This window comes from Agelaius phoeniceus, chromosome 6, assembly GCF_051311805.1.
Source record: "Agelaius phoeniceus isolate bAgePho1 chromosome 6, bAgePho1.hap1, whole genome shotgun sequence".
Taxonomy (NCBI): Eukaryota; Metazoa; Chordata; class Aves; order Passeriformes; family Icteridae; genus Agelaius; species Agelaius phoeniceus.
The window spans coordinates 41,102,632-41,123,351 of record NC_135270.1 but is presented as its reverse complement, the minus strand read 5'-3'; the positions used below and the strand labels follow the sequence as shown (position 1 = coordinate 41,123,351).

Sequence of the window (20,720 nt, the reverse complement as noted above, 5' to 3'; positions counted from 1 at the left end):
AATGGCCAGGGGGAAGCCGGGCCGAGCTCCCGCCTTCCCCGGCCTCCTTGGGCCCAGTCGGGGGGGGGGGAACTACAATTCCCGGCGTGCTCTTAGCCGGGCCCTGCCCGCTCGCGGCTGCGCACGCGCCGTCGGCCCGCGCGAGGAGCACGGGGGCCCGGCCCCGGCGGTCTCGCGCCGCGGCCGTTGCGGGCCCGCCCCGGTCCGGTGGGTGCTGAGGGGCCAGGGCGGGAGGCGGGAACGGGGCCCGGGGCGGCCGGGGAGAGGAAGCAGAGGGCGCTCCGCCCGTGAGGGGAGGGCACGAACATCGTGTGCTGGCGAGCTGAGCCGCGGGTCCGCGCTGCCCTCCTCAGCCCCCGCGGCCAGGGAGCATCGGCAGACCTGTCCCAGTGGCCGCACCGCGTCCCCAGGCACGGCTAGCAGGCCCCTTGAATGCCACTAGGAAACCACTAGGCGCCAAGGACTTGAAAACAGTGGGTTCCCTTTCGCATAAACAGCTTTCTCTTTGTGCCTGACACCCATTGCTAAGCTTGCTTTACTCCTTTCCTGCGTAAGTAGCAGCAGATGCTATTTGACCAGGACTGTCAATTTTTGTGGGGATGTAAAAACAGGATAAAAGCATCTTTCTGCCCAGGTCTTGGTGATATTTACTCTATAATTCTGATGAAAATTGCAGTAGAAGCCTTTTGCTTGCAGGTTCTTTGAGTTTTGTCTCACACGGTAGGAGTGTGATTTGGATATGTTAAGTTTGAGAACACAGCATGTTGTTAGTAAGGAGCTTAGGCTCAGGCTCTGGCCGTCTACCCTGAAGGCGCTGACAATGTGTAGTCAGAGCACGAGCATGAAAGTAATCACAGAAAAAGCCTCTGAATGCCAAGAAAACTAAGAAAAGTGTATCTGTGAGGGTGAATGAAATAAATCAAAGCCTTTTCAGGTCTTTAATTTGTATTTATTTAATTTGTCCCCCTTTATCTCTCTGTTTTAAGGAATATGGAGCAGTGAGCTCCCTGCAGTTTCTTGTGGCTCTCATCTATCAGATTTTGACATGATCAAACGTTTGGTGGAAGATGTGCGAGCCAGGCTGCGTTCTGGAGTCACTGTCAACTCACTCGGACACTGTGTTGAGGAGCTTGTCCTCAATAGCATCGATGCCAAAGCAACATGTGTAGCTATCAGGGTGGATTTGGAAGCTTTCAAGATCCAGGTGGTGGACAATGGCTCCGGGATGGGGAAGGAGGACCTAAAAGCTGTTGGAAAGCGCTACTTCACCAGCAAGTGCAGCTCAGTGAGAGACTTGGAGAACCTGACTTTCTATGGCTTCAGAGGAGAGGCTTTGGCAAGTATAGCCAACATGGCCAGTGTAGTGGAAATCTCATCTAAGACCAGCAGGACAGCAAAAACATTTATGAAACTGTTTCACAATGGGCAAGCACTGGAAGTATGTGAAGCTGAGTTGAACAGACCAAGTGGCGGAACTACAGTCACCGTGTGCAATCTGTTCCATCAGTTACCAGTGAGGAGAAAGTGTATGGATCCTGTACTGGAAATTGAGAGAGTGAGACAGAAGGTAGAGGCTGTTTCGCTAATGCATCCTTCTGTTTCTCTTTCTTTAAGAAACGATGTTTCTTGTTCCATGGTGCTTCAGCTCCCTAAGACAAGAGATGTGTACTCTCGGTTTTGTCAAATTTATGGACTGGGCAGGTCCCAGAAGTTGCGAGAAATAAATCACAAGTCTGGGGGATTTGAGATAAGTGGTTTTATCAGTACTGAGGGACATTACAATAAGAATATGCAGTTCTTGTATGTGAATAGGAGGCTTGTTTTAAAGACAAGACTACATAAACTAATTGATTTTTTATTAAGAAAAGAAAGTGTAATTTGCAAGGCAAAGAGTGTCCCTGCAAGCCGACAGGCTAATTCAAGTCCCGGTCGCCATCGCTGTGGGCCAGAGTTGTATGGGATCTTTATTCTCAATGTAACCTGTGCATACAGTGACTACGATGTGTGCCTGGAACCTGCAAAGACTCTGATTGAGTTCCAGAACTGGGATGTTCTTCTAACTTGCATAGAGGAAGGAGTGAAAATATTTTTGAAACGAGAGCATTTATTTATTGAACCATGTAGTGAGGACATCAGAGAATTTAATGAACACAATGACTTTCGTTTACATAATGCTCCAGTTCTGAAGCCTTCAATTCTTGATGAGAAGAGCATACAGGAAAACTTTAAGAAAGCATGTAATGAAATTGTGGATTCTTATGAAATATGTAGCTTGCAATCAAAAGATGTCAAGAGGAAATCCATTACTGGGAAAAAAAGTTCAAGTCTTACAGAGTCAAGTAAAAATGTACAGGAAACTAAAAATGCCCCAGTTCAAAACACTGCTGAATCATCTGATCCATGTAGAAACAATAAAGCAGAGATTCCATTGTCAAGCAAAGATGACACAGTTTCTGATTTAATTAAATCAAATACCTCAGAACAGAAGTCAAAATACACTAACAGTTCCCAAAAAGTATCTGATACTCATCTGAAACCTTCAGAACATCTTTGTTCCTCTTTCAGTGGAGGAGCCAGATCAGAAATAAGGGAAATAGATGGTTGTGGTGACTTAGGGGATTGTGCAGAGAATAATATAAAAGATGGGGGCAGCCATCAAGGTCAAGTAATGCAGGAAAGCAATAAGGTTCTTGTCTTAAATAAGGATGTTATTCAGTCACTGCTTGAGAGAGAAGACCCCACTGAAACAGCAGTGGGACCTGAAACTGTCTCTGGAAGTTCATTAATAAGACTGTGTAATGCAAGAAGAAACAGGGGAACAGCTGAAGTGATAGATGATGCCAGAGGAGGGGCTGTTAGTTCAATGCCATTAAAGTTGTGCCTTACAAGCCTCATAAAAAGTGTTATGCAAAATGAGTCCCCACATGACTGTGAACAGACAGAAACAAATCTTGCATCAAACACACAGTGTAGGCCAGGCCCTGTCAGTGCCAAGGATATTTTTGACCATAAAGTGAATGTTGTGATTCAGTCTTCAAATGCTAAGGGTATTTCCAGTAATGCTAATAAAGAATATACAACTTCTCTTACCAGAGAAGTATGCAAGACTGATGGTCATGAGAACAAAGCTTTATCACATTGGGTGAGGGATGAGAGAGCTCTGCCTGCTGCTACCAATAAACGACCTTATGGAACATCAAACAGCGCAGAATTGCCACTGGCAACTTCTTCAGGTATTCCTCACAAGAAAATTGTTATCAAAAACACTACAAGACAGATAGCTGTGCCAAGATCGCAGCCCTCTAAGAAACTGAGCTTGTCCACACAGCTGGGATCATTAGAAAAGTTCAGGAGGTATTATGGGAGAGTTAAGTCTACACTGCCAACACCCACATCAGAGCAAAATGAATGTGGTCTCCCAGTTCTTAATTCAGAAACTAACTGTGACTTTTCAAAGGATGGGAATGGCAATCATGATAACTTTGGCAGTTATGAAACTCCACCTGCAGAAGATAATGATTCTAATAATATTAGCCAAGGTTTTGGTTCCTTGGAAAAGACTTTATTTTGCAGTGGACAAATGTCACAGGACAAACGAGCCCTTTGTCAGAGTCCTTTGACATTGTCTGATTACTCTCTGGTCAGTAACAAAACTACAAGTTGTAGAAGATCTCCAGGATCATTATCATCCAAACTGTCCAGAATGAAAACTGATCACAAAGAAGTAGAACAATTTGGTGAACAGTTCCAAACAGACTCAAATAGAAGAAATGTCCATTCTTTTGATTGTGAATCCTCAAATAATAATTTTTTGTATAATGTTTGTCAAACATATAAATCCTCAGTGGAAAAAATGGAGTGTAAGTCCAGCATTTCTAAGGAGGCTGTGTGCTCGCAATCAGATGGTGTGATAGCAGAGGCTGTGAAGAGTCCTGTCAGCTCATCACCACTCAGCAGTATAGAAGGAGAGTACACAGTCTCTTCAGTTTTAGCATTACCTGCTAAAAATGATTGTACTGACATCATCTGTAAAGACAAAAGTACGTTAGGTCAATCCTCAGAACAAAATATGAAAGATACTGAAGTTCCCCATGTGACTTTACAAAGGAACTTGGAATTCTCTGATGACAACACAAGCACAGGCAATCCCAGGAATGATTCATGTTCTGTCTGGCTCCAAGATTTTGATGCTTTAACCGGTAAGACAGTGTACATCAATAAAGCAACTGGACTCAGCACCTACGGCACTCCTCGTGAAGGATTTCAGACTGCCTGCATTCAAGATATAACAACAATGGCTGTGAATGTTGTTTCAGAGAATGGTAAGAGGGGTGGTGGTTGTAAAAATGGGATGAGGAAAACTGTTCTTCTACGTGCATAAAATAATCTTGCTAGCAGTACCTGAGAGCTTTTACTGCATTAGTCACTACCTTATAGCTAATAGCTGCATGGAAAACAAGAAAGTGTTGGGAACTATGGAGACAGTAAAACAATAACAGTAAAGATATTAAAAGATCTTTTTAAATAAAATTATAAAAATAAATGTCAGCAGCATGACAATTAACTGATAGCTGCCTACTTTTCATGGGCATCATGACATTCTCTGTGACAACAGTTGCATATAACTGTTGTCACATATAAAATGAGGAACATACTTCAAAGGAAGTGTACCAGAAAAATACCGTGTTTTTTACCATTTTGTCCTAAACAGTTATGTTTCTAAGAATGTGTAGTCAAAGAGAACCTTATATTAAAATGATCTTTTTTTAAACTGCATAAAAAATTTAAAGCAACCCTTGAAAGATGAATAAAAAAATCTAACTTCATTGAGAATATGTAGTCTCTGGTACATGGATTTTAGAAGGCAGGCTGTTCTTTCACACTTCATAGCAGATGTTGTACAGCGTTGTTGCTGTTTTGGTGATGGACCTTTTCCACTAGTGAAAGAATCCTGCATTGTATTATTTTTTCAGGGGCACAGTGTTCATGAGTCTTCACAGATCTGTCTGTTGGGTTTTGACTCTATATTCCTGATCTAGTTTGTCTGTCTGGTACTGTCTTTGATAATTTTCCCTTCTAGGGATATATCTGTGTTCTCGTTGTTGCTCATTCTGTGTGTAGGTAGATTTTATGAAGATGCAGCCATTCTTGGTGTAGACTTTATTTTCTACTACATAAATTATTTTGAAAAAGTAGTTTGGACTTCCTTCTAGTTATCATGTTAAAAGTTTGTGTAATCAGTTGTCATGGCCTTTGGTTTGTTCCATTTTTGTCTGTTACTTCCTCATTTGACACTGGTGCAGTAGGTGTTTCAGTTGTTGAGCTATTCCCCTTTATGTACAATAATTGATGCCAGAAGCTTTTAATATCTATCTAATTATCTGAAGAAAATTTGATGCAAGTTTTTATTAAGCAAAACTACTTGCAAGCACAAATATACGCTTTTTGACTAACATTTTAGTTTCTGTGGTATACTAATTTTGTTGCTCACAGTACTCTTTAGTAACCAGTAAAAGCCCTGAGATGCAGAACTTGACCTTCTATCCAAAATGTTGGATAGTGCATTCATGTTTATAGAGATAATACCTCATGTACTCTTATGCTTTCAGATGATGTACTGTCTGTAGGCTTTGAAGACATGTATTGTATTGCATCTTTTTACCTCCCATGGCATGGTTCTTAGCCTTAGCATTGGTGTTACTCTCCGTTGTATCAGTGGTGCCAGTCTTTCTAACTCTGCCAGTTCTTTGGCAACATGTCTGATTTTATTCTTTACTTAGGTTAAGAGCTGGACCTCCCAAATCTTCACAAGGTGTTTGAACTGTGGCTAGATCCTGTAAGTCTTAGGTTTTCAAAGTTCAACAAACACATTCTTTCATATGTTTTTGAAGCAAAGGATGTTTGCTCCTTTCAGCCATAGGAATAAACATAACTGTGTCCTAACACAGCATTCATGTCTCTTAATGTTGAGCACTGTTTTGGACTGCTGTTACGACCCGGGAGCAAAATAATTTCCTCACTTGTATGCTTTCATTTTGGTTTTTAGAGTAGTGTCAGTAACCCCATGGTGTTGACTTAGAATTTCATAGCCTCTAAAAATAGCATCTTGTACACAATTCTAGGGAAGTTACACTGCTTAGCAATAGGTGGAAGTAGGTAAGAATAATCCATACCCTCTTTTTCATGACAGCAGTGGCTGTCTGACATCTTTTCCAGCCACAAGCCACATGCTCAACAGAGATGTTGGATTTTGTAGGCCAGACCCAGGCATCTTCATACTGATTAAACTGATTGCTACAGGAAAATTCATCAAACTTAATTTCACCATTGGATACCTTTTTTAACAATGCATTTGTAGTAGGAAACTATCCTAGCTCAACCCGGTCTTTGTTGTTATGCCAGCTATATTTGCAATTTTTGTTCCTTACATTATGCTGTGTCATTACACTGGAATATCTTCATGATCTAACTGAGCCAAGTGAAAATGAATGCTCAAGTATGGTAATTGTATGGGGTTTGCCTACATGAAGTGTATACCTTACTATCTTCACCACCTTTTTTGATGTTACTTGCCAGAAGAATCAATATTAATAATATCTCTGCCAAGTCTGAAGTCTCACCAGCCTTGGAGCAAGTAAATCCTAACTTTCTGAGCAATATATATCTTGAACAAGGATTTTTCCTTCAAGAAAAAACAGGGAGATGACTCTTTGTCTATTACATGTATAAAGTACTGGACTTGGGTTGTTACAGATGGTAGATTCTTCTGTGAACTTGAGAGATATTGTTTTTTCATGACAATAGTTATAAAAGTTCTGCCAAAGTCTGAAATAGGCAGCATTCTTCAATTTGCCACAGTTTAGCAGGAGCTACATCAGGCCATTTTGTCCTTTCCTCTGGGTTTTGTGACAATGGGATGCTGAGGTACTCTCCAGTGCTGGACTGCCCATTTGGATTCTTGAAAGGATTCTCAGTCCCCAGGGTCACTAGTCCTCACTGGAATGGAGCCAACAGTCAGGAGTCTATGGACTGGCCTAAGATTTTATAGAGCCTTTTCACACTGAGCTTATCAGCACACAGCTCGTTTTCTTTGGCATTATCACTCTGCCTCTTTTCCTGAATGCACACCCTTAATTTCTTGGTAGAAAGGAACTTTATTAATTCATTATTATTTCACAAAGAATAGAAGACTGAGTTGTACCAAAGGAAGGGTGAAATGTTTACCAATGTGCTGGAAATCTGAGCCACTTCTCTTAATATTCTTGATAACAATACAAGTTTGTAATATTAAATCATTTCTGGGTGGGTGAGAACATATTGTTGGACTAACTCTGTTACCTCATGTGGGCTCACTGACTTGTAGTTTTCAGTTTTAAAAATTCCTGATAACTGTATTAAGTATTGCTAGGAATGGTGATAGACTGACAGTTTTGCTGCTCCTTAACAGAGGGAATTCAACAATGTTTTGATCTCTGATAGACTACTATATGCATCCTTTCTCTTTGGGGAAAACACTTCTGGTTGCACTAATTCTGGAAATAATTGTTACAAGTTTAAGGTAGCAGCCAATTTTTAAATACAGTCCTGCAGAAACCATGGTAATATGTTTACATTTCCCAAGGTGTGTATGTCTGATAATTCTCAGCTTTTTACATATGTGTTGTTATTTCTCAATATTAGGTTGCAAAATCTGCATGATACCAAAATTTTCCAGGGCAGAGCACATGCTCCTTCATAAAAATATAATAGATGTATAGCTTTTACTAATTTTGCATGCTGCTTATTATGCAGCAGTAAATTTATTTCTTTGTTTAGGGTTTCAGTTCAGATGCCATCCCTTTAGAAGTGAGATTGTGCTTCCCTTCCTTCCTAGACCTCAAAAAGAGAAGACACAGACAAGCCAGAATCTGAGAGGTAGGGCCAGCTTTCCAGGACACAGTGTTCTGTGGTAAAAACAAATCAAAAAATTCTCCCAGATGTCCCAACAGGAACCAGAATTACTCAAGGTCTGTTAACAATGGGACTGTGTGAGTCATCTCAGATCTAGAACTGGAAAAAAATTTTTGGGTTGAAGGCAGGTTAAAGAATACTTATTTACAGGATGAAATACCCAGTTCTTTGTTGAATTATGTCATGAGTTTAAAGAATAATTACCTACTCCCTTCTTTGTACTTATTCCAGCCTTGGAATGTGAAAAATAGCTTCAATCCTCACACTTTTTTTTTTTTTTTTTTTTTTTTTTTTTTTGCGGTGGAAAGGATGAAATAATCTTTTTGGTATGTAACTTTGTCCAGAGGGAATGGGTAGCTAAACAAGTCTTTCTTTCCCTACCATCCCTCCACCCCTTAGACAGGCCTATTGAATAGTGCTGCAGCATTTTTAGGAGTCAGAAGGATGCACACTGCCCTACCTGGTTAAAGTAAACAGTACAGAAGCCTAGTGCCATGTTCCATTATTTATTTGTACACTCTCCCCTTTTTGTGAAGGAAAAAAAAGAAATAATACTTGTGTGAGGTTGAGGTCCCCAGTGAACAGTCTATTGACAGATGGTGGTAGTTCCTCTATGTGCTCGTTCCTAGATGCTGAAGGGGAGTCCCTCCAGTCGTTGCTTTTGGAATGGGATAATCCTGTTTTTGTTCCCTGCCCAGAGGTAAGTATTACCTTGCATCTCATGCTGAAGTAGGAATAATTTTAGATTTTTGTTATTTTCTGACATTGGGTCCAAAATTGCAAATATAATGATTGTTGCATATAAGTTATCCAAGGGTATATTACACTATGGACCTGGAAGTTTTGGTTTTTACAGACTGTTTAGATGCAAGTCATTGTTGTGGGTTTATTCAAAGAGAGGCAGGTATCAGGCTAATCTTTCATTTTACATAATTCCAAAACCAAAACATTGTAAACTGTCTTTCCCTCTACAGAGATAGTCATCTCAAAATTAAAAGTTATCGAATGGCAAAATTGTAATATAGTGTCTGTCTGCTTTGTGGACAGAGATAAAATAACCCAGCTTTGAACAGGTCTTAAAAATGTATTTTACCATAGCTGTTTTTAAAGCCTGGCAGGATTACAGCATGTGAGAGGGAAACAATGTTGGAGCTTTTAGAAAAACTTCCTTTGCTGTCATGAGGCAGCATTATCTTTAATCCTCATGTTGTGTGTGTGTAAACATATGTATGTAACCATTTCCACCTGCAAACAATAGGCATGGAGCTGCAAACCACCTGCTGGTGAGTTTCTGGAAGGGAACACTTCTGTTCAGCCTTGCAGTGACGTGTTCTCTGACTCATTCTCGGGTCATACATCCTTTGTAATACCATCCCCTGAGAGCTCACGTAGGCTGATCATTAACTTCAGCTTTTGATAGGTACTTGGAATTAGCTGGATGCATTGAAATTAGCAGGTAATAGCCAGATGGGAAAGATACGCGGGCGTAAAAGCACAGGTATTGCCAGATGGTTTTTTAGTTGCTGTTATTCTTGTATGGAAAGCTGCGTTTGTGAAATGCAGAGTTATTTCTAGTTTTTGTTAAAACTGGTTCATTGGGAGTATTTGCTCTGTGTGTTTGGGGTTTTTTGCTGCATTGTTGAGCCTTTCCTTGACATGGAATCCTGTTTTTACAGATTGCAGTTGATGTGACCAGCGGTCAGGCTGACAGTCTGGCTGTGAAAATTCACAATATCTTGTATCCTTATCGTTTCACCAAAGACATGGTTCATTCAATGCAGGTACAATATAATCTATTACTTGCTTTCATCCCCGAAATCCTAGGCAGCAGATGGGATTTGCTGATGTTTCTACCTGGTAGGAAAGAAATATCCAGGAAAACAGTTCACATTCCTAATTTTCACAAGCACTAACAGAATTCTTGGTCATGTGTGATACCAGCAGACATGTGTGTCATCCATATCCTAGTATCATCTCATGGTTAACCAGCTATCTGCAAGTGACTCTAAAATTGCTTGACTAGTATGATTAGATCAAAATCAAGAGATAGCCCTGTTACTGCTGCTTAGAAACATTATTAACTAAATGATAGTTCAAAATACAGTTTTTATATTTGTCGTTTAGCATTTTCTTAGTTCATATTTCTATTAAATCTGTGCCCTTATCTTAATTTTTTACTTACCTTAGAAATTCAATTCCTTAGTAGAGTGATTTCAAAATCAAATCCAAGATTTAATGGAAAACTTGAAATTTCACCCTAAAATTTATGTCTGCACTTAAAAGTGATTTTTAATAGTGGCATAATAACATCAAGTTTTATTATTTCACTGTTTTTTTTAATCAAATGTTTTGAGTGTTAGCTTAAAAGCTAATGTAAATATAAGTCTTCAGCTTACATATGTGATAGTTTGCTTGGGTAGAAATGCCAGAGTGGATTCTCTTCCTCTCCTGCATCCCAGTGACAAAAGGCCTACAGGTCCAGCTGGCACTACTCTTATGCAGTCAGGTTGCTCACTTTGAGATTGCAGGTTCTGGCTGTGTGAGGCATGGTAATGTTCATCTCCAGAGTGGAGAGTTCATCTCCAGAGTGGACAAGGATTCAAATGATTCCCTTACTTATGTTGTGAGTGCATAAATAATAGGAGTAAATAAAGTTACTGTTGTGAACAGCTTCTTTTGTTTCACAAAGCCAAGAGAGGAAAGATGGAGAATGGAAGGTACCATTTGTCTGTTTTCTCATAATAAGAACTGTTCATTAAAACTTACTGAATGTTTCTGTGATTACCTGTATCATGTTTTCCTTTCTATGTTTTTAAGAAGGCAATACTAGAGGAAATTACTACTTCCTATCTCTGAAAAACGAAATACTGCCTTCAGTACCCTATACCAATTTTGAGAATCTCTACAAAAGATTAAAAGCAGAAAATGTTGTATCATGCAACAGGAAAAGAATAAAAAGGATCATTAGTCTTGTATCCCTGCAAAGAAATAGAGTCATCCATTAATTTTTACCTACCAGGTGAACAATGCACATGTTGTGAAACAGAGAATTGAGGGTGAGCTGTCTGTGTAACATTGGGAGAAATTCCTCCATAACACCATATCTGTATATTTGAAATCTAACAATAAGATACTGAAAGCATTGTGCACCTCATCTCAGTATTGCATGTTGCTCTGGTTGATTTCTGATGCTTGAGGAGAAAGTGGAATCAAGTCACAGAAGCAAATTCTACATGAAAAAATGAAGGGAAAAACTGCTTCCTTTCTTCTGCAGATGATTAGCAAGTTAAACAGAAGTTGTTTACATTCTCTTTTGCTGATAGCAACAGATCAATTACTCAGAGTCACTGTGCACAGCTTTCATTCCCAGCTCAAGGAGGTTTCTACATGGCCATTTCATTCACCTCAGAACAGTTAGTACTCATGCCCTTATTATTATCTTTGAAAAAGTTTATCCAGATTTTTAAAAATATATTTTGAAACTTTCTCTTAGATCCAGACGAAACTGTTTCATGACCATTTAATGGTCATTTGACCTTCTGCCAATATTACCTTTTAGCTTAAATAATGTCTGCTTTTTCCATATTTAGTTCCCCACTGTATTGATAAAGAATAACTATCTAGCTTCTTGGTCCAGTTTTGCTAGGCCTTTTGGGTTAGGAAAGATGTGGCTTCCAGTCCTCTAGTCATCATACTAGCTATTTGTTGGTCTTGATCCATTTTTATTGTTGTTTCTTTTGTTTGCCTTCATTTTAAAAATAATCGTACTGCCCTATAATGAGTTTTATGAGTATCTTACAGGTTCTTCAGCAAGTGGACAATAAATTTATCGCTTGTTTAATTAACACTAGGAACGGAATGGAAAAAAAGGCAGGTAAGACTGGTTAATAGCATGAAGTTGAGGTGGCTGTCAAGTGGACTGCAGAGGGAGCACTGTCCTATTTGTAATCTCTTCTTGCCTTGGGCTGATATTGTTAGTAGAGGAAAACCTTAGTCTTTGCTTGAAATTTCTTGGATCTTCTTTATCTTTATTTTGGACATTGTTGAGTGTTCCTACCGCCTTCAGATTAATGTTATAAAAATAGATGTACTCAAATTGCTAATATCTTTCAGTCTCTGTTCACAGTGTCTGGACATATTCATTGTTGAAGCTTTCTGAAGCTGTACAAAAAAGGCATTCAAAATCAGTAGGTTTTGTAACATTTTAAAAGACAGTGTCAAGCAGAACAGTTTATAGGTGATCTCAGCTCTATTCTGAAGTTAGATGAAGATGTCAATAGACAAGAGTTTCTGACTCAATTTAGTTACCTAATTTAACCACCATTTTGGACCACTGAATTTCTGTTCTGTGGTAACTTTATGTTCTGCCAACACAGCCTCCTCCTCACTTTGTTTCTGTGAAACAAGCTGATACTTATCTTCTAAATGTGGCCTCTGGGAAGTGGTTATTCTTTCTGACCCCTGCAGTTGTCTGGTACAAAGTTGCCTATTTCTCATCTGTTGTGGTACATTTTTAGATGGAAACCTCTTGATTTTGGTGGACCAACATGCAGCTCATGAACGGATCCGCTTGGAGCAGCTGATTGCAGGTGAGGATTCAGGTGGTCTAAGAAACAGATCATCAGTGCACAGAAAAGTACAAATGAGCTCTCTGGGATGTACAGAACCAATAGGATATCTATCCATTTAACATCTTTATCCTGATCCCTAGAAGAGTGCAGACATTCAGTATCTGTAGCAATCATAATATTGGCAGCTGAAAATTCTTACAGCCTTTCCAAAAATAAAAGATATGCTCCCTACCCACAGAACTATTGAACTAAAATAGTCCTGACATAATGAAAGAGCAGGAAGACTGATAGGAAAAACAATGAAGAGGAAATAAAACAACATCAATAAGTTTGTGTGGTTATACTGTGAAGAATAAGACATGGGATGCTGAATAAAGACTCTAGTTCATTTGGTTCCTTTTTAGCTAAATACTGTGCTTAAAGCCTAAAATTTCCACAGTCTGACTGTTTGCAAAGGGATAATAGTCTTCTGTGTAAGCTCATTAGCCATTGGTTTCAGTGTTAAAAAGCACAATAGCCATCCATCAAGCACTTAAAAATCATTGACCTTCTCTTACATCAACAAACACTGCGCAGTTCCTGCCGAGTGTTCCAGGAACTCTGCTCCTTTTGGTCAGGTACTGAAAAAAGGTAAAGACTGAAGGGAGAAATGCTTAATGAATAGTATTTTAACTCCATTTATATCTGACTTTCTGTGGAAAAATTGTTCTCTCTGAGTTGAACCAAATATATCAGTAGGTTGTTTTGCTATTTAGGGTGACTCTTTTTTGGAACTGGTGGGAAAAAACAAAGTGGCATTAACCAACCCTTCCCCAGAGACTGGATGTCTGGTTTGTGACATTCCCAGTCCTCCACAAGTTTCAAGAGAAGGCATTCTGTGGTCATTTTTTAATCCAAGCAGGGGATTACATGCCAAACCAGAGGGTCATTAAGGGTAATGCCTCCGTAAATATTTTAAGAGGGTTACTTCTAAATGTTTCATTCACAGATTCCTATGAGAAGGAAGCTGCAGCATGTGGCAAGAAGAAAATACTGTCATCCTCCATCTCTCCCCCTTTGGAGATTGAAGTTACTGAAGAACAAAGAAGATTTCTACGGTTAGTAGTGACAAATAGCTCTCAATTTTGGGGGATGGCTCTGTTGATCAGTAAGATACCTATATATTGTGACCATGAAACTCAGGAGAAAAATTGTTGATTCTTTCCTGAGCAGAGCCCAGTTGGCTCTGTCTGTACTGAGGGAAACAGATACACTTCTTAGGCACATTCTTACAACATCTCAAGACAAAACCCTGGGGTGTGCCATTTTTGTGTCTTTGCAATGTGCTCTGATTTCCCTGGGAAAGTAAACCTTCATGTGTGGGCCAGAAGACTGCCAAAGCAGCTTCCAACAGTTCCTCCTGTCTGGGGCTCAGGACCTGGGAGTGCACAAAGGACTGCAGTGCCCAGACTGTCAACCTAGGTACTGACTTTACAGACACTTTTTGAGAAGAGGAGGATGGGGTATGGAAAGTCTGTATTGTGAATCCTTCAAAAACACATTCCTTTTTCCTAGGTGACTGCCAAGAGTAACTAATGAACACTGTTTCCCAGATGTTTCAGAATGGTGACCTAGCTACAATTAGGATATTTAACTTTTGTTCTTCAAGAGTTTAGATACAGATTTCTTGTTGGACTATTGCAGACCTATTGGACACTCATCAAACTTTCTTTCCCCCCACATCCCTGTCTGTCGCCTGCCACATTCATTTTTGAGGTTTTTTAGTGAATTGTTCTGAATTTTTAGATGAAGTTCTGTCAGTATTACTTCATTACTGTTCTTTTTTCTTTTTTGTGATTCCTGTGGCAAGCTCAGCAGCTGCTGATTCAGTCCTTATTAAGATTGTTGCCTAGTACAGGGATACACTTGCTTAGTGTTGTTCATATTTCAGTAATATTGGGATTTTTTTTGTTCCCACGTCTCAATGATGTTGTTGCTAACATCACAATATTTGTAATGCCTCTTGTTCAACTTTGATTTATTTTTGCTCTCATCTATGAATGTCTTTCATTTCTAATAGATCTACTTTAGAGAATGGACGGCTAAAATTGAATACAATATTCCAAGTGGGAGAATCCCATTGATTTGTACAGGAGCTTTGCAGCTGTGCCCATGTTTTCTGTTTATTATATCCACACCTGATATTTTGTCTCCTTTTTTGTCTGCTGCTGCTTGCATAAGCTGCTTCTATGTGGATGGTCAAGGCAAAGAAACAGAGTAATGGAGGTTATTTTTTGAATTTCTGTTGTTTATGTAGAAGCCAGCCAAAAGTAGAAATAGATTAAATTACTTCTGATAATTTGTATTTATTTGTCTTTAGGTGGAGTAAATTCTGGTTTTCTGCCCATTTTTCATTCATCCTACTGATTTCTAATCTATTTTTCTTCTATTTTTCTACTTGTTTTAAATTCTGATTGAGTTCAACTTTGTCTCTATCTAGTCTCAGCTGACCGAAATAATTTTGTGCTTTCTACAAATTTGCTTGCTTGACCATGCTTCTTCTTTTCCACATCATTAATAAACAATCACAAAGATACAGATCAGGACTCGTGTTGAACACTGACCATCTGTTGCCAGCACACCTTGCTTCCGTAGTCTCTAAATCATAATAGATGTTCCTTCTCTATCCATGACAACCTTTTGCATTTCCTCTTTTATCTACTTTTAAGTGGTGACATGACTTTTTGAAAGAGCTAATAAATTATGAGAGCTACTATTTTCATCAGGTAAATCACAAACATTCTACAGAACTGAGTAAGGAAGTAACTCAAAAAGGCATGTGTTTCTTCTAAGGACACTGGTTGAATATTCAGTACAGAGGGATGCCAGTTGTGATTTTCAGCAAGAAGCTCACTAGTGCTAGCTTACTAGTACTTTTATTGTGTGACTTAATAATTTTTCAGTATGTATTAGCAGTTCATCCCTTGGCCATTGCTCTGTGAGACTATCATTACTAAAAAATTAGGAATTAAAAGTATTATGTGAAAATCTAAATTCTACTGTTATTGTTACTCTCAGACTGTGACTGTATTCTGTGGTAAAGTTTGGTGTAATACAATAAAATAACTTGTCTAAAAGACCTTTCACTTCAGCTATGCTTGCAATTTAATTGTTCAGCTGGACTTCTGGTTCACCTGCAGCTTTGGTTCTGTTATTTATCTACTAGGCATTGTCGTAATGCATTGTTCTGTTGACTCTCTTGAACTTCCTTCTTTATTTTTTCTTTTAATAATAATTTAAAAAAATAGAAAAGGCCAGTTGATTTCAATAGCTGCTTAGATTTTGTAATTTCATTCACAATAGGCTTTTTGTCTTTCTTTCTGTATAGCCTGCTGAAGGCTATACATGTCTTCTTTTTTTTAAAATAGAATTTCACAAGCCATGTTCATAAGGAGGCTAATAATTGTACTATTTTCCTTATTGATTTAGGAAGTTTAGATTTGCTTCTTTCTATTTTTTGCTCAAAGAATTTCTTTTCTAGAACTAACCTTTACCACCTTTGTTTTAAGTGAATACTCCCTGAATTAATAAAGTATATATTGTTACAGTTGTTTTCATTTTGGAGATAAGCTCTCATCTGTCTGTGAAGTCTCATTTTTGTGTGTATTTTTCCATCCACAGGCTGACATATGTCATAATTAACTAGAGGTTGTTCTTTCCTGTATTCTCTTTGCTTAACAGGATATAAAGTTCATTAAACCATCCTAAATTTCTTAAAATATTTTTCCATTTTAAGAATTTGCTAATATGTGTTAATTGAAATCACAGTTCTTTTAGATTAGACTTAAAATAGTCTTAATGCTGTGTAATTTCAATATTTGGAATGTTTGTATGTTGAACCAGACATCTTCAGAAAAGGCAGATTTATAGATTTAGAAATAAAGCCTCTCATCATATAACACAGGAACTCTTAGATCTTGTAGTTGTGGAACATGAAAAATGCACGGTTATTGGAGTGAAAAAACCATGTCTGAATGTAAGCTGAAAAGGCAAAATTACTTGGAATTTCATGAGGCATGGATTTTGAGATGGGAAACTGTTACAGGAAGTGATATGAGAAACCATGTATGTGGACAGAAATACAGAAATGTTTACATGTACTGTGGAGTCATAGATACAGTGGTTGATGTCTTATTTCTGTTGGGTTTTTTTCCTCAGATGCTGCTACAAAAATTTGGAGGACTTGGGTCTTGAATTATCATTTCCTGAGACAAACAACTCCTTGATTCTTGTGAGGAAAGTGCCAATGTGTTTTATAGAAAGAGAAGCCAACGAATTACGACGGAAAAGACAACCTATCACTAAAAGTATTGTGGAGGTCAGCTGTGCATATGGTGAAGTTATGATAGTGGGTCTTGTTCTGTATTCATGGCCCAGGGTATGACAGGTTCTCTGTTATGAAGGAGACACATGTGGCAAATGTGAATGCCGTCCCTTTTAGTAGCTAAATAGTCCCCAAACTGAAATCACTGAACTATAACTGAAATGATAGAAGACTGTTTCAGATTCGGACTAGAGGAGAAGCTAAGAAAAACTGTATATAGCAAAGATATTTTAACAGTTTAGTGCACATGGATGCTTGAATAAACAGTAAATGCTTGAAGGAACAGAAAAAATATTAAATGAAGGAACAGTAAAATGAATAAGTCATAACAAATAATATTTATGTATCAGTAACATTAAAGTTGCTTCCATGAAATCTCAACATGGTCAGTAGGGCTTTCTAAAAACCACTGTTTCAGATGTTCTGCAGTTTGAGGGAGAAATTTCTGAAGTGATTACTTGCAGTGGGAGGTCAGGACTTCCACCTAGATCTTCCACACTGTGGTCAGTGTACTACAAACCGTATGACCTTTTCTTATTCAGGCAGTCCACAGTAAATTATACACAGATGTAAACAAAGTAGGGTAGGAGGATGGAAGGGAAAAATAGCAACTGATGACATTACCTTTTTTCTTCTAGGAGCTTATTCAAGAACAAGTTGAGGTGAGTTGCTGTCTACTTCTAGAGTTGACTGGAACATCCAATGCTTACTGCGTGAATCAAAGGGAGCCTGCTGAGCTTCAAATGAGAGTGGACTAAATAATCCCCTAGCTTTTCCTCATTTTTAGTTTCGTTTGTGTTACAGTTCTTTTTTCTCATATTAAATGGAAAGTAACATGATGTTCCTTTACTGCCTTTAGCTATTGCAGACCACAAGAGGAGGAGCGCGAGGGACACTGCCTCTGACGTTTCTGAAGGTGCTAGCTTCCCAGGCCTGTCATGGTAGGGAAACTGTACTTTTCTTTCATTCTGTCTCTTTTTGGCTTTTTTTCCCCCCCCCCAAACCTTTGTATCTACGCATCATCCTCCCTGGGGCAGTGTTTGGATGTGTTTGCAGCTATTGTAGGGTTAAAGACTATTTCTTAGGGATGAGGAGGTAATGCTCATGGACAGCACTAAGGGATAAGCAATACTCCCCCAGTTTATTCATGTATGGGCCTAACATACTTCCCAGCCTTCAAGTGAAACACACAGTTCTGAGATGCATTCATCTGTGTGTGCTCTAAACCATTCAAATAACAGCTCTATGATGGGCCAAGGGGGAAGGTGCTAGAATCTGCTTGAAATCATGCAGGAAAGAACACTTAGCCACTGTTTCCAAATTTTTAATTTATTTTAAGTATCCCAAGTGGTAGTTTAAGTGTGCCTGCAACATTTCAAGTACTTTTGGAAGGAGTGTGGTAAAAATTTACATCTCAGGGAACTGTTGCTTTCCAGCACCTGGCAATGAGCAGGCCTTTTTGGTCTTGACTGCAGTAGCTCCAGCATCTTGTTGCAATTCCTGTGCCATATACAGTATCAACAAGATCACACTGAAAGGGCAAATGTGAACCAGAAGTATCTGTTTTCTCAACAGTGTCTCAGTTTTCAATTGGCAGTCAATAGGTTTTGGGTTTTTGTGTCTAAAAAAGTCTCAAGGCTGAAAGCATATTGCAGATGGTCTTTTGCATCTGTGAAGGCTGAAGTTTGCAAACACCTCTGGAATAACTCCCCAATATTCTGCTTGAATTTCCTCTGGACGCCTTTAAGTGCTCACTTGTGAGAATGGACTCAGTGGCAGGGCTAGCACTTGGTTTCAGAAGTGATACCTGTCCCTCGCAGCCACGGAGAGCCACTCAAGCCTGTGAAACTGTTATTAACTGTTGTCTTGGTTTAATATTTCTTGATTTGTGAACTGTTTCCAATTTCAGCTATTTCCAATTTCAGTAACACACACACACACAAAGCCCATTTGCCTCTTGCAACATTACCTGGAATGCCAAAATGTAATAATCTTACCGTCCATCAGACTTGGACTATGTTAAAGTTTAAGCCATGAAAAGCTGATCTCCTTATACAGCAGACTCTTTAACTGAGCCAAGCCTCAAGTTTGCCACACTGCAGGCTGTGGGTTGACTTTGCAGCCTCTCAGCTAATCTCGGGCAAAGTTTTCACTGAAAACCACAGCTGTAGAAGGAAGTGGAGTCCTCTTTGGCAGCAGGGGCAAGAATGTGTCTCTCTTTTTCAGGAGCTATTAAGTTTAATGAGCATTTGACTTTGGAAGAGAGCTGCAGGCTTATTGAAGCTTTGTCATCTTGTAAGCTACCCTTCCAGTGTGCTCATGGAAGACCTTCAATGCTGCCTCTTGCAGACATAGACCATCTACAGCAGGAAAAACAGGTACTGTGTGGGACACACCTCTGCTAATCCGTGCTCTGGGTTATCAGAGGCGCATCACGTATGTGTGCTAGAACTAAGATCATCCCGTTTGAAACCACCACCACTGGCCTTATATTACTTGACTTGTTACATATTGTTATCAATAAAATGAAACTTCAGGACAAAAGCCATCTGTCCTGTAAATACTTTAGCAAGGATCGTACCATATAGTATTTGAATAGTCACACTGACTTGAATAGTGTCCTTAAGGTTAAGCATACATTTAAAGTGCTTGCAGTTTTGAAGTGTAAAATTTGGAAAACATGGAAATTCTGAAATTCTGCTAGTGGCAAAGATGCTAATTAAACTAATGCTTACTTTTCCAAAGTTTAAGGTGCTATAAAATGGGGATAAAGCACAGGAACAGCAACATTTATTAGAAAAATCATAGAATGGTTTGGGTTGAAAGGGACCTCAACGATCATCTTGTTGCCATGACTACAAACACCTTCCACTAAATAAGGTTACATTCAAATTTAAAACAAAATCATTATTCCTCCCTTTTGCTTTTACTGTACTTTATTGTTATTAAATTGGATTTTGTTGAAAGTCAGGTGGGACTTAGAATTAGATATTAACTTAGGAATGACTGTATTAAGGCAAAGAGTATGAAAACACTGAAACTTATTTACTTAGTTATGACTTGTGCTTAATTTTTCTCCCTCCAGCCTAAACCTAATTTGACTAGACTTAGGAAGATGGCAAGAGCATGGCAGCTATTTGGAAAAAAAAAAGAACCTATTTAAAAAAAAGTTTAAAGTGCAACCACTAGAAGCATTGGTATGATCCATGATCCTGTGGTTAGACTACCCTGTGTGGAGCCAAGTTCTGAGCCACTGCAGTCACCAAAGCTCTCCTCTGACTACTGACCGAAGAAGCAGAGACCAGCCAGGAGAACATGGCAGGATGAGCCCACCCTTGGAGCCTGGAGAAGCATCTTCAACATTAAGGAATAGCACTGGAAGTCTGGGCGCTATGTCAGTGCTGCACTGCTGGGTATAAGGAGTTGCAGCCACTTGCAGCTACTGAAGCAAAGCACTTCTTTTCTGCAAGCACAGCATAATTCTGCATAATAGAGATGAGAATTTTAATTAGTGTATTTTATAGTACTTTGAAAATTGGAAGGTATTTCTTAATAAAGTTCACACTCAACTCACTCCTTGGGCTGTGGTTGGAATGAGGATCGACCAGCTTCATAGTATATATAGGCCAACTTAGACTCAAGAAACACTTAACTTGGCAATGAATGACACACACAGCTGCCTTTTCCAACTCCTTGCAGTTTGTGTTCTTGAGTGAGAGATTCTAAATCCCCACCTAGCCCCACAGAAATAACTGATTAGCTAAATATCCATTTTGAAGACAACTGTTGATAGGTTCCTACTCCTACCACATTTACATGTGAAAGCACACTGTAAA

General features: G+C 39.0%; 1 protein-coding gene across 3 annotated transcripts; it reads left to right on the top strand.

Annotated features, from left to right (window-relative positions):
- Positions 1–88: 88 nt before the first annotated feature.
- Positions 89–20,457, top strand: MLH3 (mutL homolog 3). Of its 3 annotated transcripts, none has more exons than XM_054634798.2 (13): positions 89–207; positions 987–4,322; positions 7,816–7,914; positions 8,580–8,650; positions 9,627–9,731; positions 11,752–11,824; positions 12,468–12,539; positions 13,510–13,618; positions 16,719–16,878; positions 17,523–17,546; positions 17,744–17,825; positions 19,111–19,262; positions 19,970–20,457. In XM_054634798.2, exons 2-13 carry the CDS (start codon positions 1,046–1,048, stop codon positions 20,045–20,047), a joined length of 4,302 nt encoding a protein of 1,433 aa, XP_054490773.2. In that variant the 5' UTR covers positions 89–207; positions 987–1,045; the 3' UTR covers positions 20,048–20,457. The 3 variants fall into 3 exon arrangements, with proteins under 3 accessions (XP_054490773.2, XP_077036611.1, XP_077036612.1); XM_077180497.1 differs by lacking the exon at positions 89–207 and adding an exon at positions 269–473; XM_077180496.1 differs by lacking the exon at positions 7,816–7,914.
- The last annotated feature ends 263 nt before the right edge of the window (positions 20,458–20,720 follow it).